Here is a 27556-nt window from a genome sequence, read left to right as displayed (position 1 = left end):
GATGAGGAAAATGTAGCCTAAGCAACTCCTTACCCCAAAGTCTGAATTCAACCATATTTTACACCAGGGAAAGGGATGAAAAGTTCTTATGGCTTGCGATTAATTAGACTTCTGGAGAAGCACGTGACAGCAAAGAAAGATGACATACATACCTCATTTTATCTATTACGTACTTGAAAGATCACATCAAGAAGAGTTCAGTCATAAGAAGAAAACAGGTATTCTCACCTGAAATAATCTGGGGGCACTTTTAAATATTTCTTGGTTTTTATTTCAAACACTTTATTTTACCATATCTAGATTCAACTCCCAGGAAATTCAGTAAATGCCATCACAGACTTGAATCATGGATGCTGGTTGCTTCAAAATCAATGCTTGAGCCTCAAAACATTAAGAACTGAGTAGGCAGGGACCATTTTAAATTCCTTTAAACCAGCAAGATTAATCAAGAACCAAGGAATGAACTGGTTCATATGATATGAACTATCATATACCATTTTGCTACTTGTGAGAAAACTCAATTATTTTTATACATTGAAGCCCCAGTAATCCTTGTCTAGCAACTATCTATAAATTTCATGGAGATGTACCCATCCATAAATTTAATATACAGATTAACTCATTTCTCTCTTCTTCCTCCTAAAACCCCATTAAAAAGGCAGAATAGGAATTAAAATTAGAAAACCACAAGAATGAAAATTGGAAGAAATAATACTGAACAAGATTCCAACAAATGTATTGAATACGGAAAAGAGAGTGGTCGTTACCCGCATGTGTAGAACGGCAGAACTCAGGCGGGCTTAGGAATTGGAGGCAAGAATGAAGTATGGAGCTAAATCCAGGGAGGTGATTTCATAAAGATTGAAAAACTGCGTTATAGAAATCTACCCCCCCCCCAAATAAATGATTAAGAAATAAAGCCAGAGGCTCAATTCAGCGGTTCTAGTTATTTCATGGGGTTCCAGGACAAAGTGTGTATGTGTGGGTTTTGTGTGTGTGTGTGTGTGTGTGTGTGTGTGTGTGTGTGTGGGCAGAGGGTAGGTAAGGGGGGCTGGGCAGGGTCAGGGCCCACCAAAGCACAGTTATCACTGAATTTTACAACTCTAAAGTGCCTCCAATAACAAAACGAAATAAAAATTGCACATCACAACAGTTTTATTACAATAGAGCGAGGTCTTCAAAATTCTGAATTTGATTTTCTACCTAAAATTTTATATACCAAGCCATATTACCTTTCAGGCATGCGGTAGTCTAAGTAATTGAGCCTCTAGGCACCCATTCCTTCACTGAAGGAAGTGTTCTCTACCAAGCAATCTAAGAACAAAGACACAGGGTCCAGAAAACGTGGACTCCAGCCCAAGGGAGGAAAACATATCCCAGGATGATGAAGTCTCAGAAACAGTTGTACATACACATGGATAAGAAAGAAAGTAGTTTAGACTGAAACAGGTATACGGTTGGGCTTTGACCCTGTGGAAAATTGATCCTAAAAAGTTTTACATATTTGGGACTGTTTCGGAAGAACTAGTGATGTAAATGTAAAACCCAACACAAAATGTTGAGAATGGTAAGGAAGCACAGGTAACTCATTCAGGAATGAACAGAGATATGGCCACTATAATCCAACGATGCCAATTTAAGGAAAAATACCAGAATGAGAAAAAAGGAAAAATCATCTATCAAATAGGAAGCTGTCAGATGTCTAAACATAGTAAACCAGCAACAGTATAAGCATATTACTTAGAAATCTGAAACCAAGGCCCTAGGAAAAACACCAAAGGCTGAAACGGCCCCTGTGAAATGGAAAAGGATGGAGCAGGGAGCTAACTTTCCCCCTTACAATCCCTGAGGTACCATTCAACTATGTATATACATCATCTTAATAAAAATTTTTATTTAAAAATAGTATACACATATGAAATTGAAAATTTACGGGCGATAACTACTTGCAATCGTTTTTCCAGGATTCTGACCTACTTGGGAGCACAAGAAGGTGGCAACAGCGAACTCCGGTTCTGGATTCCGAGGCAGTTTTCCTCTGCACCAAAACTGAGAGATGGGACTCACGCTTGCCGCAGCTACAGGGACTCTACAGGCCAGATAATACGGTTTCAACAAGAAGCTACATCACACGTCCCAGGAGTTGTTGAGAATGTCGGGGAGGAAGAGCCCTGGTTTGGGAAGAACACCTTCACGGATCTGGGCTCTTCTCTTGTGTACAGGTTACCCCCCCTGAAGCCTCTTATTACTGTTTTCTGCGCTAAACCCAAACAAATCAGTAACTAGAATCCCAATGAGGCGCTAAGTATTATTCTACAGTGATATACCCAATGACATTGCTACATTCTTTCATCTATCTTCATGCTTCCAAATATACAAGTGAGTTTTGTCTCTCTCCCCCTATCTAGGTTGGTTATTTTGAACTTTGTACCTCAAACCCATAAATGTTTCTTCTACTAGAAAAGAAGCACTTTTAGTGTGAAAAGATCTTTATTTCAAAATGTAAGACTATAGCAGGTAAAATGTGTTACTGCCCTCAGAGGTCAAGGTTGGCAGCCTTTCTGGCATATGCTGAACTCCTCGTGAACTCCCACTAGCTTTGGTCTCAAAGACCAAATGGCCTTTCAGAGTAGCTCTAAGGTCTCATGCTTCGTCAACCCCAGTGACAGAACTAAAATGATTAGGTCCCATTTAATAATTAAAATATAGCAGAATTCTAAAAGAATTAGCTCCCAAAATTGTATCCAAAACTCACTTGTCTAGTATATTAAGTACTTTGTATATTTACAACATTTTAATCAATATTTTTGGACAACTACAGTATAAGAAATTTAAACTTGGGTGATAGGTTTCCTCATTATGAAATCAAGTACAGTAACATATTTTTGCTCTTCATAAATAGAAATGACCAAACATTACAAATACTTTATTTATGTTTACTGATTATATTTACAGAGAATATTCAATAACCAGAACTCACCATTTGCAATATTGTACATTAAATTATAACCCCTGCTACAAAAGCCATCTATGTTAACCCAAGATAAAAACTATCTCTAGTTTAAATACATTAGAAATTACCAAAAAAAAAAAATTAGAAAGTGATCTTCAAGTGCCGAAAATCTAGAAGAATTCTCCAACATCTGCTCTCTTATCTCGACATTTGCTTCGAGCTTTTGTTCGAGCTTTGAAGGCTGCAGAATTATACAGATGCTGAAATGAAGGAAAGGAAAATACAAGTGAATCACTAAAGCTTAAAATATTCTTATATTTTAACATTTTAAAATCATAACATTTTAAAATCATAAAAATATTGTCAAATGTGTGTGTAATAGCTACATGCCTTCATTCATTACTGGAAACAATTACAAATGATACAATAACTTTAGAAGGTGTTTGGCAGTACATATCAAAGAGTCATAATCCAGCCTGTATTCCCATGTAAAGATTTCGTCCAAGAAGGGATTCAAAAGAGAAATATATGTAAAGATATTAATATTAAAATACCTAATCATCAATTATGTGGCTATAAAAATGATTAACTATAGTCTATAAAAATATAGTTAAGCACTTCCCACCCACTAGTATGGCTATAAAACAAAAAAAGCCAGAATAAAAAGTGTTGATAAGGATACAGAAATTGGAACTCTCATACACTACTGGTGGGAATGCAAAATGGTTGTCATTGTAGAAAACAGTTTGGCAGTTCCTTACAAAGTTAAACACAAAACTACCCTATGACCCAGCAACTCCACTCCTATGTATATACCTAAAAGAACTGAGAACAGGTGCTCTAACAAAAACATGTACACAAATGTTCACAGTAGCACTATTCACAATGGCCAAAAAGCAGAAACAAGCTAAAAGTTTATCAACTGATAAACGGATAATCACGTGGTGTATCCACATGATGGAGTGTTATTCAGCCACAAAAAGTACTAAAACACTGGGACATGCTAGAATATGGATGAACATTGGTAACATGAGGCTGAATGAAAAAAGTCACACAAAAGGTCACGTTTTAGGAATCTATTTACATGAAATATCCAGAATAGGTAAATGCATGGAGACAGAAAGCATATATCAGTGGTTGCCAGCAGCTTGGGGGAGTGGGGAGGGATGAGAAGGGAATGTTTAATGGATATAAGTTTCCTTTTGTGGTGATGAAAATATTTTGAAACTAAACAGAGATGACAGTTGCACAACATTGTTGAGTATACTAAATGCCCTGCATTGTACACTTCATTTTTTTAATGTTTATTTATTTTGAGAGTGAGAGACAAAGAGAGAGAGAGAGAATGCACACATGAATAGGGAAGGGGCAGAGGGAGAGACAGAATCCCAAGCAGGCTCCACAGGGTCAGCACAGAGCCCGACGCGGGGCTCAAATTCATGAAAGTGTGAGATCATGACCTGAGCTGAAATCAAGTTAGACACTTAACCAACTGAGCCACCCAGGCGCCCCAGTGAATTCTACACTTTAAAATAGTTTATTTTAGGTTATGTGAATTTCACCTCAATAAAAACATAAAAATATAATTAAGGATTTTGGAAATGTTAAGTGAAATTACATTAATTAGTATTTAATGTTACAAACTCTCTGAGCACATGTTTTCTCAGCTTGCAAAATGAATCTGGTACTTACTAAGTAGGCTTAGTTATCTGATACAAAAGACACTGTGTACTGATTCATAACTATAAAAAGTTAACAGAATAAAAGAAATCAAGAAAGGAAAATAATTTCTGTGCTAATAGGATTATAGATAAAAATTATTCATTATAACTCCCGATACTCTAAATAAAGTGTCTACAATTTTAATAAAGCGTCTACAATTTTAATACAGCTATTCTGTGTCTGAAACATCATAAAGCACTACAAGCCCATAGACTCCGCTAAATACCTATCACCTGGTATAATCAAAGCCTCGGTCTACTTTTCTTTGATGCATTGAGTTCTGATGAAAACAAAAACAAAACCTACCCTTTCAAAACGTGAAATCTTCATGGTTTTAAGTGTTGCAGCATCAAGCATCACTGGGGGTCCAAGTTCAAATACATTACGAAGGAATTCATTTGACTTCGGTAAAACAGAAAGGTAAATAAAATCAGGCTCATTATCAAATATCAGCTCTTTTTTACTACATAAAGTGAAATCTGATTAATAGAAGTTATGTGGAGCTTACAAATAAGTACTTGGGTCACTTATTTTCCTCTCTTTATGAGACTAAGTTGTTTCCAATGCCTCGAATCCAAGAAAGTTACATAAACAAAAGTCGTCTACAAAACTTACAGATGCTCCACCAAAAAGTTGCCTACTTATCAATTCTACTTTAAAAAAAATAAATGCAGCTCTGTACCATGCTGAAAGCATCTCCATATCCAACTAACTTCAAAAGCTCATTAAGTGAACTACATTCCAAAATGCTCCCTAATTTAAAAACAAACATACAGAAAAGAGGTCACTCACACTCACCTGCAAATGGTACTGCATTCCTGAACCAAGAACTTCCTTAAAGGTGTCATAGGTATGTTTTTTGACCCAGCAATCAATATACATACGTTCAGGACCAAATTTAACAGTTTCTGTTGGAAAATCCCGTTCCTAGCCAACAGAAGAACCAAAAATTTTAAGAGGAATGAAGATGGCTTCACAAGATCCTACAGAAACACAATTTCTAAACAGACACATTTACAAGTAAACAATATGGTTTAAACTGCTAACTCCGATACCTCCACCCCTGAGATGTGAACAGACTAGCAAGTATTATCCTAATATAAGGGTACAGAACTTGTCTATTTATAGTAGACTTGAAGGCACAACCAAGTTCGGATAAATACTATTGGCAAAACCACAGTGTTGTGAATGTCTTTAAATTTCAGTAACACTCAACAAACTTGAAGAAAAAAATCAGGTATCTATATTGGTCTACAAATACAGGGTGAGGTGGGGAGAGAGGAGCAGGATGCTGCAAGACAAGTCAGAAGACAAGATGCCCCCACACACCAGGAGTGAAACTGAGAAGAAGTGGGGGTCAACGGAAGGAAGGGAAGATAAATGGAACTGACATAACAGACCAACCAAAAAGTAGAGTACCAGCAACAAGAGGGCTCCACGGGTCTCAGAGCAGACTTACTAAAAAAATGAGAGGTTAACAAATGGAGTTTAAGACTTCAGAGATGGAACGATTTTTCCAGAAGACAATTTCTAACGTACAATCATGAGTGGGAATCTAGCGAATCAAGGAAATAAAGGAAATGGAAGTAAAGATCATTGAAACAAATACAGGAAAGGGCCCTCCAAATGTAGAGAGGAGTCACCCAGAACAGGGGCAGAACTTGGGATGAAAAAAAACTGGCTGCTCCATTCTTTAATGAATCATGATTATGAAAGAGTAACTAGGAAGAGAGCAGCTGATCACCACAGGGACAGAACAAAGGAGATGGAACTTGACCACTTCAATCAGCTCCCCGACATCTACCTAGCCCCCTTCCTTCTCAGCAGACACATTATATAATGTGATAGAAAAGAACATGAAATCTAGACTTACATGGGTGTGCCATTCACTGGCTTGTCATTTTGGCAACTAATTTAACCCCTTTGGGTCTGTTCCCTTGCCTGTAAAGTGGAGCCTTCAATACCTATACCACAGAGTTATGAGAAGTGTTAAGATAAAGCATGTTTGTGAAGCACAAACTGCCTGGTCTGTCACAACTGAAAAAACACCCAACAGGGTTCTACTAATTTCAGCCGTTCTTATTTCAGAAACACTGAGACACCAGGAAAGAGCTCTGTCTAAACTCATCTGCATCATAACCTATTCCTCTCCTAAATCTCTCCGATTCAAGGCAAATCATACTCCTTACATCATACTCTCAATCTATCATCATACCCTCAAACTAAAATTATAAACTTGTATTTTCAAATGCTCCCTTCTCCACTGGTTCCTTCTCCCATAAAGGGAGTATCTAAAACACCCAGCATCTAAAACAAAACAAAACAACAAAACCCTCCCACAATCCAGTGATGGACCCTTTCCCCTTCCAGTTACAGCCACGTTTTTAAAAAGAACAGTCAAATGGGGCGCCTGGGTGGCTCAGTCGGTTAAGCGGCCGACTTCGGCTCAGGTCATGATCTCGCGGTCCGTGAGTTCAACCCCCACGTCAGGCTCTGTGCTGACAGCTCAGAGCCTGGAGCCTGTTTCAGATTCTGTGTCTCCCTCTCTCTGACCCTCCCCCATTCATGCTCTCTCTGTCTCAAAAATAAATAAACGTTAAAAAAAAAAAAAAAAAAAAAAAAGAACAGTCAAAACACAACGTCTCCACTGCTTCACTTTCCAATCCCCTTCAGTCAAGCTTTCTTGACATCCTTCTACTAAAGCTGCTCTTATAAAGGTCACCCACCAATGACCGAATTGACAAATCCAATGGACACTTCCTTCACTCTCTCTCACTTGACCTATTTGCAGCATGTGGCCCTGCTAATGGCACAGTACAATGGGTTCAAATTCCAGCTGTGCTACTTACTGTTCTTTCTGCCTTTGGTCTCCATTTTTCCTTAAAAAAATAACTGTGTTGCTTAAGTGTTATAATGGAACAGAAATAAGAAAACTTTATATCAAGGCACCTAACGTATTAAATGCTTGCTGATTAAGAAATACATGAGCTTAAAGAAAGATTTCCAGATGAAAAGAAAGGATGGGCAGCAACAAGCACACCTAAAATGGAGAACTCTCCTCTATGGCAGTTTAATCAGCTTCATTGAAAAGATCCATCAAGGAAGCAGGGTCCTTCAGAGAAAGCTGGGTTCCAGTGAAAGTTAAGAAACAAGAACACTTAGCAAGGCAGTGAGGACAGACCTTTCTTCAGCAGGTACACTGAAGCAGAGCTGGAGAAGAGGGAACCCAGGCAAAGGGCAGGGGAGGAAGGGAAATCCTGAGGTGGAGAGGGGAGGGTGGAGAAGGCCTAAGGGGAGAGCACTGCAGGGAAGAATTATGAGGCAAAGAAAGGGCTTTCACTTGTAGGAGGTGCTGGGCAGGGGTTGGGGCACACGAGAGGCCTGTGAAGGCTTGTGTCTTAGGACAATCAGTGCTGCGTGCTGTGGCTGCTCAGGTCGAGGGGCTTGTCAACAGGGTCTGCTCAGATCCTGCTGAGCCTTAAAATCTTTGATCCAGAAAGGATGCATCAAGACAGAAAATCTAACATCAGGTCTAATCCAGAAAACATAGAACACTCCATTATCTTATCTTTGGCGGTGACATTATCCAAATAGAGGAGTAGTTTGTAGTTATTCAAGAAAATGCCTTGCTTAATTTGGGGACACCACCACACTAAAATTGTAAGATCAAAAGGATCAATTTTTAATATAGATGTCTGCTCGAGCTTGGGGGCTTTTATTTTTCAGATTCTAAAAACCAGAGTAAATATAAAATATTACTATAATGTAATTAGAGTTAGCATTAACTGGAATGCATAGATCCCTGAAGATCTCTATACTAATTTATACCCTAAGTTTTACTTGGATTAAAATGAACAAAGTTCTTAAGCAGGCTATACATGAGAATCACTGGATTATTTCAAAACTGGACCTGAATGGGATCTTAGCATCTTTACTTTTTTTAATTACCATTCTAAATTTTCATATACACGCCAGGTTGAAGACTCTGGTGACACACTTATTCTTAAATGAGCTGCCCTATTGGATAGTAAGAACCTGAGATATTTATCCTTTATGTGCAAGAAATATTTCTTACCTGGTCAAACCAAAAAAAAAGGAATAAAAGAAAATGTTAATGACTTTGGTATTCTCCACAGTAAAACTGCCCTTAACCTGCAGTTCCTTTTAACTGTGCCTTCTAATCGAATCCCTGAAGGTTTCCAAATCAATTTATTTGCCAGGTAGATTGAAACAGGTTAGAAGACTGTAGAAGGTACTCAAGTATCAGATGATTTTAAAACATTACTTAAATGCTGGGTTTTGTTATTTCAGTTTTTAGCACCTAGGCTTCCTAGGGAGAATACAAAGGTCTTTGCTTAAAAGTACTGACGGGTAGGCAATAATTCACTATTCACAGAGAACGCTGTACTAAATATGTATGTGCTAAGCACCACTGTTTAAATGATGACAAGTACAACAAAGGGAAATACACTTTGTATTTTTTAAACTAAGAAAAAAGTAGCTTTATGCATCAAAATGAAATTTGCCTTTGTTTAAAAAATATATATATGTTTTAAAAATACCCTCCAGGCTTAAAATGAGGAAACTATTTTGATCAAAGGTGAAGTTCAACCAACAAAATGACCCTATTGCCAAGTTTAGCCTAAAACAATCTCATTCAAAATGAGTAGGCATTGTAGCATTGAGAGACCTACCTCCACTGCCCTCAGGATGTCTCTGAACACGGACCGCTGCTTTCTCTTGTCCACTTTGGCACGGTGCTTGTTTCCATCTGTAGCCAAAGCCCTAAGCATCTGAGTCAAAGACTCCATGTCTTCATAAAAAAAGTCCTGGTCAGGAAAAACAATTTTAGTTTGTTATTGGGTTCCTTTCCCCCGCCACCACCACCCCAACCTTTCCTAGCGCTAACAAAGAACAGTCCACTTTGGAAATCACCCAGCAGTGGTAAAAGGAGCACCACACATCTTGGAGCTCTTTAGAGATCTTGGCACACAGGCACACATTCACACATTTATAGCATCGTGCGAAAATTTTAATCCAGAAATGGTGACTACAAGATGATACACTACCACTAACCAATTAACATTCCCCTCCCAACTATATCCAGATACAGTCAACAAATACTTATTGTGTTCCTACCGTATTCAAGACATTCCTGGGATTTCAAAGTTCAGTGGAAGTCAGATACCACAAATATCAACACAGCTTCTATCCTTTGGCTCTTCAGTCCCCAAAGCACACAATCCCAGAATTCCAAATATTCTTATTCCCAAAGTACAAGCTATCAGTAATGCTTAAAACACCTAATTTTTTACTCTTCATTTTTCAAATAAGCAAGCATTTAACTCAGGTGTACACCTCATGTACTTAAGTTACTCAAGCTAAGAAGATATTTTAATCCCCTCTGAAGAGAAGCCACAAAACGTACTACTATTTGCTACTGCCCTGATTTGACTGTGAGTTTCCTTGTTATAGTTTAACAATGGCTATACTTTCAAGAAGTACCTTTGAGTGTTTTTATTCCCTATGTACATTTTATAAACACATTAAAAAATGATTCAAAGTTATTTAGCTGACCAAAATTAGAGCAGACACTTAGAGAAACCAGAAAGTAAACAATCTCCAGTTCCACTTATTAATGGCTGTTTAATATTTTTTGCATTAGCTATAATAATCATTTAACTTGTTCTATTAAAATAAGTAGATCTTATTCTGGATATTCTTCAAATTGTATATATAATTGTTTAAGCTCAAAAAGCATAAATGCAATTTCTTTTAAAGTCTAAAATGAAAAAGATTATTAAACTGGTAGAGATTTTATTATTTAAAATTTATTATTACTGGTGGAAAATTACAACTGATACCCCAACTTTTAAGTACATATTTTCTTATCGTCAATATTTTAGAGATTGTGTATTATTAACTATTTCAACAAGTTTTCTTCAAATGTTCCAAATCAACCTCCTATGTCTGAGTAACTGGAACAATACCTTAAGATTTGCATCTAGAAAATCTACTACCAAAGCTGATGAGGTTTTATTAAAACAGATGAAAGTCATGTTTATCTCTATGTATATAAATTCCAATGAATGTGATGCTTTCATAAAGTTTTACTTGTAGAAACAAGTACATTTCAGACACTGGAAGTTTCCTACTCATTTCACTGGCTACTCATTCTGTTATAGTATTCTCAAAGAAAAATGTATGGAAAACCTTACAATACATATAGGAAAATAAACGAAATTAAGAAAACTCTAGATATTAACTTAACTTGTTTTAAGAACTGAGAACCACTGCTAGTCTGACCCACCGGGGACATTCGGCTATGTTCAGGGACATTTTTGGTGGTCATACCTGAGGAAGGAGCAGTTGCTACGGGCATCTAATGAGTAGAGGCCAGAGATGTTGCTCAACATCCTAAAATGCACAGGACCGCACCCGCACCCTCTTCCCAACAGAAAATTACACAGCCCAACCTACCAACCATACAGACGTTAAGAAATCCCAGTTATTGATCTCTGCAACCGATAAAACTCAATCTAGTTACGGTATCAATCACTGAGTTCAATATAGTACTAACTTGGAAAAAACAAATGTTATATATTGTAGGGAAATGTCTCCAAAACATTTGGGCATTAAAAAGAAAGAAAATATAAAACAAAAACAGTCCATAAATAGCATCCGAAAGCCAACTTATTGGGGCTTAGGATAACTATATAGTAAACTATATATCCAGGGACAAATGAAAATTGGACTCTTGGGGTACAAATAAACACTTTAACTCCTATCAAATATAAAAAGAAAATAGCAGAATCATGATCACACAAGGGTGTGTGTCTGTTTCTCTCCTGAAGCACTTCCTTTGTCAGGTTAAGCAGGGTATAAAAATGGGAGAATCAAGGAAGGTCTATGCTATATTTTGGTATGTCTTCCAGGGTCAGCATGTTATTTGGCTCCCAAGATCTGTAACTTTGCCTAGTGAACAGTCTCGGTCTTATTGTAAGTTATCCTAGAGAGCTCCTAAAAGGCCACTACTAGACCACTGCCAGAGAGGGGAAGTAATACTCAGTTTAATCAAGAGTTAACAGTAATAGCTACCACTTATACTGTACCTATCGTGTTCTCAACAACCTTATGAGGTAATTACTATTTTATTCTGCATTTCAAAGATACTGATACTGAGGCATAGAGAAGTTGCCCAAATTATCCAACTAGTAAGGGTAGAAAAGAGATCTGAACCTGGGAGTGTGGCTCCAGAGCACACACCTACCTATGTGGTTACAGAGCAAATATGCATAATAAACTAGAGAGAGAGCTCTCACAATTTCTAATTCGCCATGGAAACTTACATTAGCAAAGGCTCTGAATATTTCCATGCCATGCATTTGCTACTAAAACCACAATTTAAATCAGCCTATGTATTCATCAACACTTGGTTTAATTTTTTGAACGCCCTACATCTACTCCTACCCAATACCACAAACTCACTTTCAAAAAGCTTACTTAACAAAAATAGCAAACAAAACACGAGGTTCTATTCTGTAACTCAGTTCATTTTTGTCCTTAGATAGGGACTTATCCAAACATGTTTAATCTGACCTGAGTTCTAGCTCTATCTCCTACAATTTATCAAACCCGGAGAACAAAGAAGATATGTGAGTAATAATAAATGTATGTTTACACAATTATTTTAAAAAATCCAGCATGTATAATTTAAATTGTACTATTACTTTACTTTTAAGATACACTTCAAAGGAAGAAGCAAAGAAATTACCATTTATAGCCAGTAGAGTAAAAGAAAATTAAAAAACTGGGACATCTGGGCTTCTATGCCTTGAGGTTAAGGAGCCATTAAGTAGCTCAATAAAATTAAATTGATTGCTAAGCTTGAGTCCAATTTCTCCTAAGTACATTCGTTCGCTGACAGCATTAATAGCTTCTTTCCATTCTACCTGCTAGCTTTCAAAAAAAAAAAAAAGGCAGGGGGAGGTTAGAGGAAGCCTAACAAAGACACTTCCTAGATAGAAGTTTTAAGAGCCTAAAACATTGTTTTGGGTTTTTTTCCAGTTTATTTTTATTTATTTTTTGAGAGAGAAAGAAAGCAAGTGGGGGAGAGGCAGAGAGAGAAAGACAGAATCTAAAGCAGGCTCTGCACTGTCCGTGCAGAGCCCGATGCAGGGCTCAAACACACAAACCATGAGTGCAAGATCCGAACTGAAGTCAAGGTTAGATGCTTAACCAATTGAGCTACCCAGGCGCTCCAAGCCTAAACATTATTTTTAAACATAGGACTAGAATGAAATGTGAAGAACAAAGGCAACAGAGATATTATTAATCCTATTTGGAATTATTCACTATTAAACAACACATTTAATTCCAGAAAAGGTTTCATTCCAGAAGTATAGTTGTTGTCTTTACATTAAAGAGCACCTAGTAAGTATCCAAAGGTTCACAACAGGGGATACAAACTAGGGTGCCAAACATCCCAGTTAGCCAGAGACGAGAGGTTTCCTGGAACACAGGGCTGTTAATGCTAACCTTAGAACAGTATCAGGCAATCCAGTAAAGCTGGTCACCTATCACAAAATACCTTTGAGAGCCAAATTGAGTAACAACATGACAAGCAGACAGTGGATGGGGAACTACAAAGCACATGTCCCAGTCTAAAGGTCCATGCTTGTTTCCAGCTTTGGCTTAGAGAAGTTAAACAATGATTAAATTTATCTGATCCCAAACCTATGTTGACTTAGTATTTCATCCACTTGTCTGACATTTATTATAAGGCATCCATGCCTGAATCACCTGGATGTGTCCCGTGCCTGAGAAATCCAAGCAGTTCCAAACAGATTGTAGTAAACAACTTTCTCCATGGTAACAGTGCCCCTAAATTTGAGTTCTATAGACAGCAAGGGTAAGTGCAGTAACGCTCAAATGTTGTTCTACCAACCCCTACTGGTTTATGCTCTTAAAACTTGTATCATCACTGCCAAGAAGCAGGGCAATCAATCACTTGGTTTTCAAGCTGGTCATACTCCGAAGTTATCATCTAACTCTTAATTATGAAGATAATGATAGAATCACAGTCCTTGTGATATAATATTTTTTTCTCTATTCATCAAATACTTACACTCTCCATCCCTCTGGCCAATTCAAACATAAGTGCCAAAGATTCACCAGCAGCTATTCTCATGTTTACATCATCAGAAGACAGGAGGCTTGGAAGTTTATGGAAATGCCTAAAAAACAGTTAGTCATTACTATGTGAACACAGCCAATCATGTCAATGTATGTTTTCATAAAATATGAAACAAAGAATACATACATCTCAAGCTTTTTCTTCACTTCACTGATCGGGCATATGGTCAACAATAATGTCCATGCGAGAAGCGAGCTGATGTGAAGCACTGTATTAGGGGTGCTGCAAATAACATTAGTGTCTTTCTCTTTGAGGTAGGACTTGGTGAAGACATTTTCCAAACATTCCAGAGTTGAATACAGCTCCTAATGCATAAGAACATTAAATAAGGTAACCATCTTAAATTTGAAACGAGCAAATAACTGGGTCAAAGGTTTTCTACTTACAGTAATGTCATCTGTAGCAATAAAACAGCAAACACCAAAGCAAGTTGCACACTAAAAAAAAAAAGTAAATATAGACATTAATGTTTGTAATTTTCTTACTATTTCTGTATCTTCCTGCTTTTATAATTCAATGTGAAAATTTTCTTAACTACATGACTATAATGTTCCCAAGCAGAGTATAAAAAGAGAGAATATAGAATCAAGAGTTAAGGGAAGTGGATTTCAGCTCAAACTATGCTACCAAACTGAGAGTATGGTTAAGTTCTTCTCTTTCTCTCAGTTCTTCCATTAATCCAGCAGATAGTTTTCAAACTTCCAACTCCAACTCAAAGAAAGAGATGAAGTTTGCACATTGGAGATTAAGAAGCCTACTCTACTAAAAACGTTTAAAATACATTAAGTTTGTTACAAGGCTTTTAAAACCATTTATGTTCATTTGTTTTTACATAGACTCTACTATGAAAACTTCCAAAAGAAATCATTTTTCCAGAAATAAGCACAGTAGGAGCAGAAATCTCCTCCAGTTTAATAACTCTCCTTGAACTTCCGCTTAAAGAAGGATCTCATTAATCCAGATCCCATTGTTTTCCAAGTATACTGAAAAGCGGTCAGGAATCCTGTAACTGCCTTTTGTTAGGGGGGAAAAAGGAATGATATAGGACTACAAAGGTAAAGTTACTTAATAAAATGGACTCGGAATACAAAACATATGCAACCATGTGCTTGTAGCATAAATGGGAGCCATTAATTTTCAGAACACTGCTCTAACAGATCATATGAAAACAATTTATGACTTATGACATTTTATTATTGTCCACTTCCCTTTTCTCCACGTTTTCATTAAAATTCTCATGTTGTTCCAAGTGCCACTAAAGCGTTAAGTCTTTAAAGTCACCATTCGCACACCCAGGTTTCAGTTAGTTTGGATCTGGTAGCATAAGGACACTTGAGGCATTGATCTGCTTTGTGTCACTATTTTATTTTCATTATTTCACCCTGGTAAAAATTGGACATTGCTAAAGTTAAAAAGTAATCTAGGTATTATTCTCAGTAACAAAAACTTTCAATCTGTAATCCCTTGTCCTGAGCAAGCAGCACAGGCCAAGCCCCATCTCTCCTTTCGCTGCCTCAAAGAGAAAAAGGTATATTAACAATTAGAACTGCCTACATCCCTCTGCTAATATAAGAACTGTCAAGGAATTTTTTAATTCACGGCAAGCATCAAGCATATTTTTTAAAAAAATGACAACAAACTCATGCATGATGAAAATTAAGACATCGCTACAAGTACCCACCTAACAGGGTTTTCTGTCAAACATTTCAAAAACACCTCTCCAGTCCTGCATGACTTAAAAGTTGCATGAAACTACCCAAAAAGGGGGCAAAGGATGTCAACAGCATAAGCTTGTATAGCCATTTTGGGATCACTAAATGCTAGAGAGCAGAGATTCCTAGGAAGTCACCAAAATTCGATTTCTTTGCCTCTGGGGGAAACAGCCTCACTATACCCGGCTTCCATACAGCTGGTAGACCAAGGAACTGGCCGCTAAAGGGATATGCTCTGGCCTGAGCATATGTCCTCTTTTTCCCCTTCCAGCTACCATAGCTGCCATATGGAGGACCTAAAGGTAGGGCAGAGCCACAGGGTGGATGGATAACCAGGGTCTCTGACTACTTACTTACACAGTGACATGAGCAAGAAACTTTTATTAAGCCACCAAGATTTCAGGGTTTATCTGATATAAAGATCAATGTCAATTACTTTAAGTAATATTAAAGAGAAAGCTTGAAAACTCACTCTTAAAAGTATTAAAAACTTGAACTGGTTCTCATTAGGAAAACAGCTTACGATTCAAATCTACTAAGATTAAATTCTTATGATGCATTAAGATTCTTAAGATCCATTAAGATCCAAATCTACTTTCTAAACTCAGAAAGATGTTTGTGATAATCACTTAAGCATACCAAAAACAAACAAACAAAAAAAACAATTTGAAGTCAACTGTTATAAGTGATAAATTTCAAACAATTAGAGAATGAAAGTTTTTCAAACCCCAAAACTAGATGAGGATCTCACAAGTTACAGATTCCTACATCAACCCAAATCCACCCATGGAAATAGAGCATTCAGCTTTTCACAAGGACTTGTCGGCCACACCAAGCCAATTTTTTTAACACCTATTACATTTCTTAAGAGTAAAAAATAACCACCCAACAAACACTGTTAGATCACTTCTTTAAGTTCCAACCAAAAAACATTTTTTTAATGTTTTATTATTTAATGTTTTATTCTGAGAGAGAGCACAAGCAAGAGCAGGGGAGGGATAGAGAGAGAGGGGAACAGAAGAATCGAAGCAGGCTCTGCACTGACAGCAGCCAGCCCGATGTGGGGCTCAAACCCAAGTCGAGGTCAGACACTCAACAAACTAAGCCATGCAGGCACCCCTCAAAATTACTCTTCAATCATCCTAAGTAACCCAATAGAGTATTCCCTATTAGTGTATGACCTTCAATTTCAAAGGTGTAGAAATCTATCTGGGCTATTCTATGGCATCAAAGAAAATTTAAGAAAACAATTGTTATGCTAAGTCTGTTCACTCAAACTAAAAGACAAATGAAAATAAAATGTTAATTACAAACCTGCTAGTTTAAAAAATCTAACTTTCCTAGATCATTCATCAGAGTCACTGGCTGTCACGCCTAGATAAATTTATAAACTAAAAAAATCACATACTTACAGTTTGCCTAGCCTGGATACTAGCTGTTCCATCACAAATTATTTTCTTTAGGATTGGTCCAAGAGTTTTCAAAACTTCTTCACTTTCGATCCCAGGGCCCAACTGAATACACAGAACAGATGCTAGTGCTGCAGCCGCACGCTGCTCATCACTCTTACCTACAGAAAAAACAACGGTGCAACCGTGAAAAAAATGACTTTGAGAAGACTACCTTATTAAGACAGCCATTTCCCAAATCTGTACAATTCCAGAATATCATCTACCATTTACAAAACCCATAGTACGTTCCAAGTTTTGACCTGAGCAGCACCCTAGTGAGCTCAAACTCTGGGAACAGACCTCACTCAAATCCTATATCCACACCACTTACTAGCCAAATGACTTATTCTCAAAACATATTTCGCCAGAAGTAAAATGGAGATCAATACCTATCTTAAGCAAGTACTATAACAAAACGTGTTCTGTTTTACAAATAACGTGTTTCAGCTGATTTGACCTTCCAAACCTTTCATGTACTCACAGAACTGTGCTCAGGTAGCCTCTGCATTAATCTCTGAAGCATTTCAGATGTACACAGCCCGTGAGAAAGCCTAAACCTTCAGGGTCCCCCCTGCCCCATCCCAATTTTTTAAAAATAAACAAGGTTAAAACCATACAAAAACTACAGACACCAAAGGGTTTGGGCAGATTTTAAATGCAAATTACTACCTGCCAAACAAAAAAATTATAAAATAAGCAGACTGGAATGGAATTTTTAGAAGTCATCTAATCCAACTATCATTATAGGAAAATAGTTTCAATGTAAACACCTCTATAAAAGCCTTTGTAACATCTCAGAAAAGCGGGCTCTGCTATCAACGATACCACTAAGAAGTTATATAACCTTAGACCAATCTCCCATTTCCTAGGCCTTTATTCTGTACAATGAGAGAGGTGGAATGGATGAAAGGTTTCCAAATACCCATTCATTGACAAAGCTTTCACGTAAGGTAAAATGAGAAAAACAAAGACATAAAGCTAATAAAGCTCACTCAATTTAAAAGAGCATGTGGGCTTCCCACATTCTGGTGCTAAAAATATTTTGTTAACAAAGAGATAATGATGAAGAGTCATTATCCTCACAATGTCCTCACTTGGCAAAATAATTAAGCTGGCAGCCCCAAGTCTTTTTAATTTTGGTGGTTCCTAAAGCTGAAGTCTGGTGATACTAGATTTCATCTTTAATGTCTCTCTTCATTCTTTTTTTTTTTTTTTTAACGTTTATTTATTTTTGAGACAGAGAGAGACAGAGCATGAACGGGGGAGGGGCAGAGAGAGAGGGAGACACAGAATCGGAAACAGGCTCCAGGCTCTGAGCCATCAGTCCAGAGCCTGACACGGGGCACAAACTCACGGACCGCGAGATCGTGACCTGAGCCGAAGTCGGACGCTTAACCGACTGAGCCACCCAGGCGCCCCTCTCTTCATTCTTAAAAGTTCTAGGATTACAACAATATGAATTCCAGAATCTCTACTACAAAGTTCTAGAATTCAAATATCCCAAGGAATATCCTAAAAATGATGTCATCTGCAGGTATGATTGATGTTTTAAGTGCATGCAAGGGAAAATGAGCTATGTGATTATAATACTTTTTTAATTTCAGAAAGATGAAGTGGGATGGTTTTTTTAATAATGGCTTTTGTTGACATCTGACACAAGCTTTCAAGACTTTCTTCTTTGAGAATGGCAATCACTTCTTGCAATACAAAAAAAGGATGACAATCCACCACAATCCTAGTGTTAAGCTGTCTATTACATAAATAAAAACAAAGTTTCTAACAAGTCTCATTTTGAATTTGAATAAGCATAGTGTGTATTCCTTGACACCTAGTTAAAAGAGTGAGCCAGTTTTCTATTTCCTTAACAAAGGTTACTGCCAAGAGGTGGCAAATTCCTTTTTAGTTCTGTGACTCTGACTCAAAAATAAGGACAGTACCTTTTTTCAGGCAGCGTTCAATGCTGTCAGTCAAAGTCATTCTTCTTTCCAGAATAAATTCATAAAGCATTTTTGAAGCCAGTGCATTTTTAATACCTTCAAGAGCTGCCTGCCTGGTCTTCGCACTATTTAAAACAAAATCAAAGATCCAGCTGGAGTGTACCATAGGTCAATGACTTACAAAAATTCCACTAGTCCCCTCTACATTTCTATTGACAGACTTGTAAATCATTTTCTTATGTAATTGTCATCAAGCTCTAACCATTTTTCAATAATTTAATTTTCATACAAAATTCATCTTATTACACAAAGATTTTAAGCTGCTTTATAGAACATTTTTCTGCTTATTCATCTAATAACCACAAGTTTAAATGACCATATAATATTTTATAGTTTCAATGTGCAAGACATGTTCTCTTGTAGTACATATTTAAGTAAAGTCACACTTTTTTTTTCTTTTAACACTTTTATTACAAAAGTCTAGAGTTCATGTTTGCATCTCCAGGGCTTTTTAATTCTGTGTGTTGTAAGTCAGCTTTAGAACTACTATGAAATAAGAAAATTTAGCTTTGCTATTTTTCATGTAGGCAACAAAATTAGTGGACAAGAGGCTTAAAGCCGGGTTTAGCTGTTCTTTCAAGCTGAAAATTAACTGTTAATCCAATGAATCCATTTCAATTATAATCAAATACAGTTATGTGCTATTATGCTAGTATAATGACTAATCCGAGTCCATCTAAAGTCTACTGGTATGTTCCTATCCCCATTAGAAGTCCAAAGGAACAAAAAACATTAAAACATCCAAAGTAAACAAATCAAGATCAGAGAAGTTCAGAGAAGTGGATACAAGATACACGGTGGCTGGCCAGAATCCCTGACATAGAACGAACAGTTTCCAGTAGTTCCTACCTCTTATCCAGGGTCAGGTCAATGAATCCCTTCAATTTGTACTCTACGTCTTCTTGAGTTCCTTCCTCATCAAGGACTTCTGGTCCTAAGAAATAATATAAACTAACCATTGTAATTTAAGTTAAAAAAAAAAAAAAAAAGCAGATGGGGAACGGTGATAGTATGCTTTAGCTATAAGAATTCTTCCACCTAAAACATCCTTTATCTAAAGTTTCAAATTTAAATTTAAAACTCATACCATCTTCAGCAAAGCTGGAAGGATCGCTGTAACCACTGCAATGGCTCATTGTTTCAATCGATGCATCCTCATCACTAAAAGGTTGAACATTTCGATGCTGGCCACCTATTAGGTAAAAGAGGGTCAAAGGAGATGACTGTGTTGCCATATATACAAATATTTAAGTTGGGAATTTTAAAATTTACTTAGGAAAAATCCATTAATAAAAACCCAACCTTACTTAGGTGAAGAGATGATTATACTACAAAAAACATACTAAAATATTCCTAAAATAAGTCAATTCACCTGTTTTTCAGACCACCAACTGTTTACAATCTACATCAATTTCAGAAATGTCAAAAACTGGTTATTATGGACGAAAAAACTATTTCCAAACATGACATTAAATCATGAAGACGATGAAAATAGATCCAGATAGAGTATGAGATCATAGATCACAAGAATAAGAAAAGTGTATTTTTCAAGGAGAATGACTGAGCTTAGTGAACAAATATGACAGTAAACAAACATGGTAAATGGATTTTTAGGTTACCTGCCACATGAGGAAGAATTAAGACATTAAGGGATGGTAGTTTTAAAGAAAACGAGTTAAGAGGGAAAAACAGAAGTAAAATAGAAATTTTGGTATTTAATATAAAAGCCTGTTATATAGTTCACCTCTAAATAAAGGTTAACATATCCAACACTTTAAAAATATCAGGGCTGTTACTAGAAAAATCTTTTTTAAAACTAGGATCTCTCCTCAAATTAACTTAAAAAAAAATAAATCCATAGTTAAGTGGGGTTTTTTTGGCAGGAATTTGATATTAATAAAAGTACTGCCCAATTATGAATTACACTGAGCAGTGAATCAAACTACATCCCAAATTCTGCCCCCAAAATGACTCTAAGTCACCTGATTTCTTTGAGCCCAAGTTCCCTTATCAGTAAAATCAAAGACTGCACCAAACATCACCAGGTGCGTATGTTCAAGAAATTTACCACCTTAAGAAAAGTTGTTGTTGTTGTTGTTGTTGTTTAAATCCTCTCTAAAACTGCTAAATCTAGGGTTTTTTCTAGAGTTTTTTTTTTTTTAATCAGAACAGAGATTTGCCTGATTTTTAAATCAATATAAAGTGGCAAGCGGCCTTCAAATTTGCTTGCTATCCCAAAGGAATAAACTTTGCAAATCAAAGTAGGAAAGCATAAAGAATAAGCAGTGAAGCCAAGATACCACAACATATTAATCAGAGTCCTTATGGCAGGAATAAACAAACACATAAACAAGGATCTATGACATCATTCTCTATTTCTGGATCTATCTTCATTGTCTTCATGATGTGAAGTCATGGCTGTGGTTGAGAGTCATCTGAATAATACTAACATTTATTCAACAATTTGTATTTTTTTCCTTTTCATATTCAGTCTATTTCTAAACTGCCAAGAAACGTATTCTATACAACATTTACCCCGCTCTTTCTCTAAGTTTCAATCAGTTTCCAAGACTCCAGGGAAAGAGAAGTTAAAGAAAAACCAAGAAAAAGAACCATGAATGAACGCCTAATATCTAGATCAAACTCACCCACCTTGTGTTCCCAAGTAATTTTAATTAAGTAGCACTCTAGACACATATAGTCCTTATTTCTTAGGGGGCTTACTTACAAGGTTTTGTTCTTTCACCAAAAAAAATGCTCTCTTCAAATTAAGTGCTATAACAAGTATGCATACTTGTCAATTTTATCAGCTTCCTAGAACTTTGCATGAACTTAGAATTTAAATGGGCAACCAATTAAAGTGATAGAAAAGTTGGTTATCTTTTAGTTGTACATGTTAAAATCTCATCTGAATCCCATCTCTTCTAGGTGTCATTTAAAAATACCAGTAAGTAAGTGGCTTATAAATTAGTACAAGTTTGTGACAACTTTTTATCTCTTCTATTCGATTATTATTTATTCACTTGAGTAATACATTCACATGGAATCAAATTAAGGTTTTAAAAAAGTAAATCCCACCTGCATACTCCATTTATCAGAGGTGAGCACAGTTAACAAGTTCTAGAGTAAATTTCCAAAGACATTCAAAACCTGTACAGTTTTATAAACTAATCAAAGAATTCTTTTCCACTTACTTAAACATGCTAAAATTCAGTGTTTAAATATACTTTTTTTTTTTTCCTGAAAATAATCAGGCTGATTAAAGATCAGGAAAGAGCCTAGAGGTAAAATTTGAAAGGCAATCCTCCACTGCCACTTGACGTTATTCTGCTAGTACCACGAAGAAAGGAAGCTTAGACAGGAAGTTTCACAGGGAATAAAAGGTTTGTTTACGATTCAAGGAAGCCATTAGTAACATCGTTACAAATTTTAAATGACTTTGGCTTGCAGCTCTGCACCATTTATTCCATCAACAAAAGTCAAGCTTAAAGGAGAATAAACTAAGAGCCTTCCAGACAGAATTCAGATTTACTTCAGAGGAGGAAAAGGTTAACAACAGAAAAGTACAGAGGTATCCTCAACTGACACAGAGCAATCATATGCCACACCAAACTAATTTTGTACTTTACATCTTGATCAAAAATGAATTTCACGAATATCGAAGGGATACAATCAAAATATAGAGCGATATGAAGAAAAAAATTGCACTTATAACAATCCATTCCTATTGTCAATTATTAAATGTTTAATACATGAACACGAGTTTTCGTGCTGCTATAAATCCTATATGAAAGCGCTTTAAATGCTAGTTTCCAATCATCCTTCTTGTTAACAAGAAAATTGGGCTATTCAGTAATGAACAAAGGCATATCATTCTGTGGGTCGGATTTGCAACTCTGTTGACAAATACAAAACGGCTGGTAGTTCCGATGGGATAATGTCTGAGAATATTCCAGTATTTAACTTCAAAATCTCCATCAAAAAATTGACTTCACCCAGTTTAACTTAATACTCGATTTGAGTTTAGTGGTGTCTCGTAGGACTTTCCGCTTTGAAGTCCTTTATTCTTACCCCTATAGTTAGTAGCACAGAATCATTAATTCATTGAAGCACCTACCCATTCAGGAAAAGCTTCAACTTTGCTGTGAGAACACAAAAACCTAAACTTTTGGCCAACTGCAATCAGAGCTCCTCGCCACCCCGCCTATTCCGGCCTCAGAACACAGAACCTATAGAACGCAGCACAAAGGAGAACGCGACTTCTGCCCCGGGGAGGAGGTCGCCTGGACCCTCTGGCCACAAGAGGAGGAGGGGGCTCGGGATTTCTGCAGGTGCCAGTCAGGGGTAGGAATAGAGCCTAGGCTGGGACAGTGGCCCCAAGCCTCCTACGCCTGCGCCCAGCCAGATGGACACGCGGGATGCCCAGGAAAGCAGCGGAACGGGATGCCACACGTGCGCCTCTGCGTCACGTCGGCCCCACAGCTCAAGGTCCAGGCCTCGTGACGCAAGAACCCGGCCAAACCCGCCGGACGTTTAGCATTCCCGAGAACTCCATGTTGGAGTCTGGGGGTCAAAGACGACCACTGACAGCCCAGACGCAAATCCTAACTCGACCCCACCCTCCGTCAGGGCGAGCTCTGAAGAGCAAGCACCAGCTTCTGAAAACAGTGCCTCTCCCGCCCAGCAACCCTTCACCCCTGTCTCCGACCCACTCTCAGACCCTAGGACCTATTCGCCCCCCTCCCCGCCTCCACGGCCGGTGCCTAAGAGTTCGGCTCGAAAGCCAGATCCAAATCGCGCGAGGTACTGTCGCCAGGGCATGCTGGGAATTGTAGTTCGCCAGCCAACTAAAGCGCCCAGCCAACACAAATGTCTAAAGGGAAGGAACTACAAATCCCAGGCTGCCCGAGGCTAAGAGACTCGCTAGTCCGGCCGGCAACTGGGATGCCGGCGACGGGGATACCCCCTTACCTGCTGTCGCCGCCGTCGCTGCAGCTGCCCCTGAGCCGCTGCCACCACTGCCACCGCGGTGGGGAGTATTCCGCTTCTTATTCTTCGGCATCGTGGGACGCCCGGTGCCGCCTAAACTCAGGGCTTAGCAAAGATCAGCCGATGGAGCTGCACTTTTTACTCGTGCGTCTGTGCGGAGGGCGGCTAAGAGGCGAGTCTACAGCTAACAACAGAGGCGAGAAGCGGCGGGGGTAAGAGTGGGCGGTGGCAGCAGCAGAAATCCCGGTGAAGAGCTGTGATCGGAAACGATACATGTTTCTCTCTAGCGCGGGAGCTAAGGCGGGGCGGGTTGGGCCACGACGCCTTAAGTAGCAAGACCGCCGCCTGTCGTCACCATATGTGGGCAGGACTCGAACACCCAGTAACCAATCCGCATAGATCTCCCGACCAGAGTCCTACCTCCGGCGGCTGACGGATCCTGACTACCAATCCCATGTCGCAAGTCTTCCGGCAGCGCCCAGGGAGTGACTCTTAGCTACCGCACTTAATTCTGGGAAATGTAGTAGGCCTTTGGGGCCGGGGAGGGGTTGGCCTTCTGTCTCCTCCCAACGGGCTTGCCTCCCACCTCATGACCCCTCCCCTGCTTCCCAGCAGCCCCGCCTTGGAAGAGACTGAGTTGATCGTGGGTGATGAGCAATGCAGGGAGTATGCATGATGACGACGGCCAGCTTCCAACTGGGAGCTACGCAATCAGCTTAGCTCATCTTTCTCCAGAGGCTGGAGTTCTTCTGTTTAACCTTTACCCTGCTTCTCTGCAATCTCGCTCGGGCACAGCCATACCCCTGCTCGAGAACACCCCCAAGGTTTTAGTTGTTGGATTCGTTTAGCGATCACCAATATCTATCATTGAGCTGTGGTTCAGGGCTGTGTGCACCTCCAAAAAAGGTGTGCTTTAATTTACTTAGTCGTGTAGTTTATGTATTTCTCCTATTACAGACTAGAAAGATTTGGCGATTCAGTGTCGCAAGAGTCGTATTTCTACACAAGAATGTGTCGTTTAACAATTATACCTGCCGGGTCAGTCTGGTTTCTGAGAATTTAACAGATGGTAAAACAAACATAAACTATAAATACCAATATTGCAGTGTTTTTTATTTTCCAAGGTGCTCCTAGATATGTCTTCCTTGTTACATTTGTTATTTATTTAGGACCTGTTATTAGTTGTCATGCTTATGACAGACCGAACTCACTGACTCACCTCAATATAGGTGACTCATCCCCCACTGCACCTCTCCTGAGCTCCTCTTATTTTCAACTGCCTGTAGCACATTTCCACCGGAATGTTCCACCTGCACCTCAATCCAGTATCACTAAAACAAGAACTGTTTCCCTCTTCCTGTCTGCCCTTTGTGTGTTCACAGTACTACTATCCTCCCATATGTCCAAAGTAAAAACTCAACTTCAGGGGCGCCTGCGTGGCTCAGTCGGTTGAGCCGCCAACTCCGGCTCAGGTCATGATCTCGCGGTCCGTGAGTTCGAGCCCCGCGTCGGGCTCTGTGCTGACAGCTCAGAGCCTGGAGCCTGTTTCAGATTCTGTGTCTCCCTCTCTCTGACCCTCCCCCGTTCATGCTCTGTCTCTCTCTGTCTCAAAAATAAATAAAAGTTAAAAAAAATAAAATAAAAACTCAACTTCATACATGGTTCCCCTCTCTAATTAATGCCCTCCCAAAACAATGGGCTTTACAATAAAACTCAAATTCATGACCCATTCTCCAGTCACACGTGGCCTCAGTTCATACCTGGACACTTAAAGATCTTCCAGTTGTTTCACCAAGGTTTCGTGCTTGATGATGCTGCCAGGTTTATTTATGTATCCCTGTCTTACTAATTCACTAATTTAACAATTGTTCAAAAACATTCCTTGGTTCCATTACTAATATGTGAAATGCCAACCCTCTTAGCCTGGCCTGGACTCCCTTTCCAGCTCCATCTCTCACTGCTGCCCCCATACACATCCTGTTCTTCAGCCACACTGCTCTTGCTTGTCATTTCCAGGACACAACTCTGCTCTCCTATCTCCATTTTCTCTTTCACATTGTTCCATGTTCTTGTAACGTCCTTCCTCCCACCTTCACCTTACAAAATTTTAGCCATCTTTCAAGGTGTAGCTCAAATCCCCCACCTCCTTCACGAAGCTTCTAACCAGAATTGTTTCTTCCTCCTCACAACTCTCAGCACTCTTTGTAATGCTCTGTCGCCACTAATTATATCACCACAGGCCACACAGCTTTTTCTAAGATGCTCTTCAGGGGGCAAGAATTCAAGGTAGCTTTCATTTTGCTTAACCCTGAAGCAGCAAGTAAACTACACAGACCTTGTAAACCAGGTAAGGACGCAGGTTGGTGGACATAGCTCACACTAATTTCCCTCCCGATGACTACACATCTGAAGCCTGGTGGCCTGGGTGCACGTTGAGTGAGATGACCCTAGGTTGGAGAAGCACAGAACTCCGTAACTTTTATAAACCCAGACTCTCCATCATCCGGAAACAACTAATACTACACATAAGGCAATAATCTTGCTACGGTGTGAGCCCATTACCCAGGCTTGATGTCCAGGTTCCAGACCTTGAACTTGTACTTCGCCTGCATGTGAGGCATCTTCCTTTTATCTGCATCCATATTCATGTCCACTTACAGGCTTTTCTTGAGCAGGCCCAGCCACATCATACACACACTTGTTTTACGTTTAGTGGTGAACACATCTGTCATCTAATAAAATTGCCAGGTGTCCAGGAACAAGAACCTTGTTTTCATTATTCCTACTCCTCATGGCATATAAAGAAGTGCTATCTTTGTAATTACAGTCAGTGTCTGTTAAATGAATGGTTAAGAAATAATTATTGACTAGATTTCTCTAGTTCAAGAAAAGGGAGATACATTACATGCATGGAAGATAACTTTCAAATTACGAACTCCAAGAAGAACTTTTGATAAAATCATCTTAATATATTTTTATATCTATAGTTACCTCAGATATGTACAAATACCAAGAAGATTTAGTCACTGTCCTCATTACACAGTGGTCCTTAACATATTGGTTTTACAAGATATTTAAAGAAATTATGAGACTCCAAACAACATTAAGTGAGTCACCAAATGACTACAAATAGCAGGAAGAAAGGGGAACCCAGGACACAAGGGCTTTTTCCTAGCCAGGCTTTGCCTGTTTATTCAGGAAAGAACACCTTCCTTGGGGATTTCTACCTAGGTCTCACTGGCCAGACTTTTGTCACCTGACAGTCCCTGACCTAAAGGGAGTCTAGAAGACAAGGATTTTTAGCTGGAGTTATTGACAATCAAAACTGCGTTCTGTCGATAAGAACGAAGGGGAGATCCTGGATGTAGAGTAGGCATCTAGCAGTGTGTTCTTCATGTACTATGACAAAGTCTTCCCATGTTCTAACAAGTATCACATATTTGTTACCAACTTGACATTATGTGCTGTCTCTCACCTCTTACCAGTAGTAAGATGTATCCTCCTCCTAAAAAAACACAACCTACTACTCAGTTTAA

The 27556-nt window shown here is 38.5% G+C and overlaps 1 protein-coding gene across 2 annotated transcripts; it reads right to left on the bottom strand.

Annotated features, from left to right (window-relative positions):
• Positions 1-84: 84 nt before the first annotated feature.
• IFRD1 (interferon related developmental regulator 1) lies at positions 85-24563 on the bottom strand. 2 transcript variants are annotated; one of them, XM_007089147.3, is made up of 12 exons: positions 24003-24563; positions 20119-20223; positions 19881-19965; positions 18972-19096; positions 16996-17153; positions 14258-14308; positions 13998-14176; positions 13803-13911; positions 9370-9504; positions 5474-5602; positions 4982-5077; positions 85-3213 (listed from the first exon to the last, which is right to left on the bottom strand). In XM_007089147.3, exons 1-12 carry the CDS (start codon positions 24091-24093, stop codon positions 3124-3126), a joined length of 1353 nt encoding a protein of 450 aa, XP_007089209.1. In that variant the 5' UTR covers positions 24094-24563; the 3' UTR covers positions 85-3123. The 2 variants fall into 2 exon arrangements, with proteins under 2 accessions (XP_007089209.1, XP_042826168.1); XM_042970234.1 differs by lacking the exon at positions 24003-24563 and adding an exon at positions 23149-23901.
• Between the last annotated feature and the right edge of the window lie 2993 nt (positions 24564-27556).

The sequence above is a fragment of the Panthera tigris genome, chromosome A2, assembly GCF_018350195.1.
Source record: "Panthera tigris isolate Pti1 chromosome A2, P.tigris_Pti1_mat1.1, whole genome shotgun sequence".
Lineage (NCBI taxonomy): Eukaryota > Metazoa > Chordata > Mammalia > Carnivora > Felidae > Panthera > Panthera tigris.
This window is presented reverse-complemented; position numbering and strand designations above follow the sequence as displayed.

What these genes read in the sequence shown, in the direction of transcription:
- IFRD1 (XM_007089147.3), bottom strand. Translation starts at nt 24,093, where the DNA reads ATGCCGAAGAATAAGAAGCGGAATACTCCCCACCGCGGTGGCAGTGGT. An exon ending in GACCTGACCCTGGATAAGAG is followed by an intron (nt 19,097 to 19,880) that starts GTAGGAACTACT and finishes TGTTTTAAATAG; the next exon opens with TGCGAAGACCAGGCAGGCAG. An exon ending in GTGAAGAAAAAGCTTGAGAT is followed by an intron (nt 13,912 to 13,997) that starts GTATGTATTCTT and finishes ACTGTTTTTTAG; the next exon opens with GCATTTCCATAAACTTCCAA.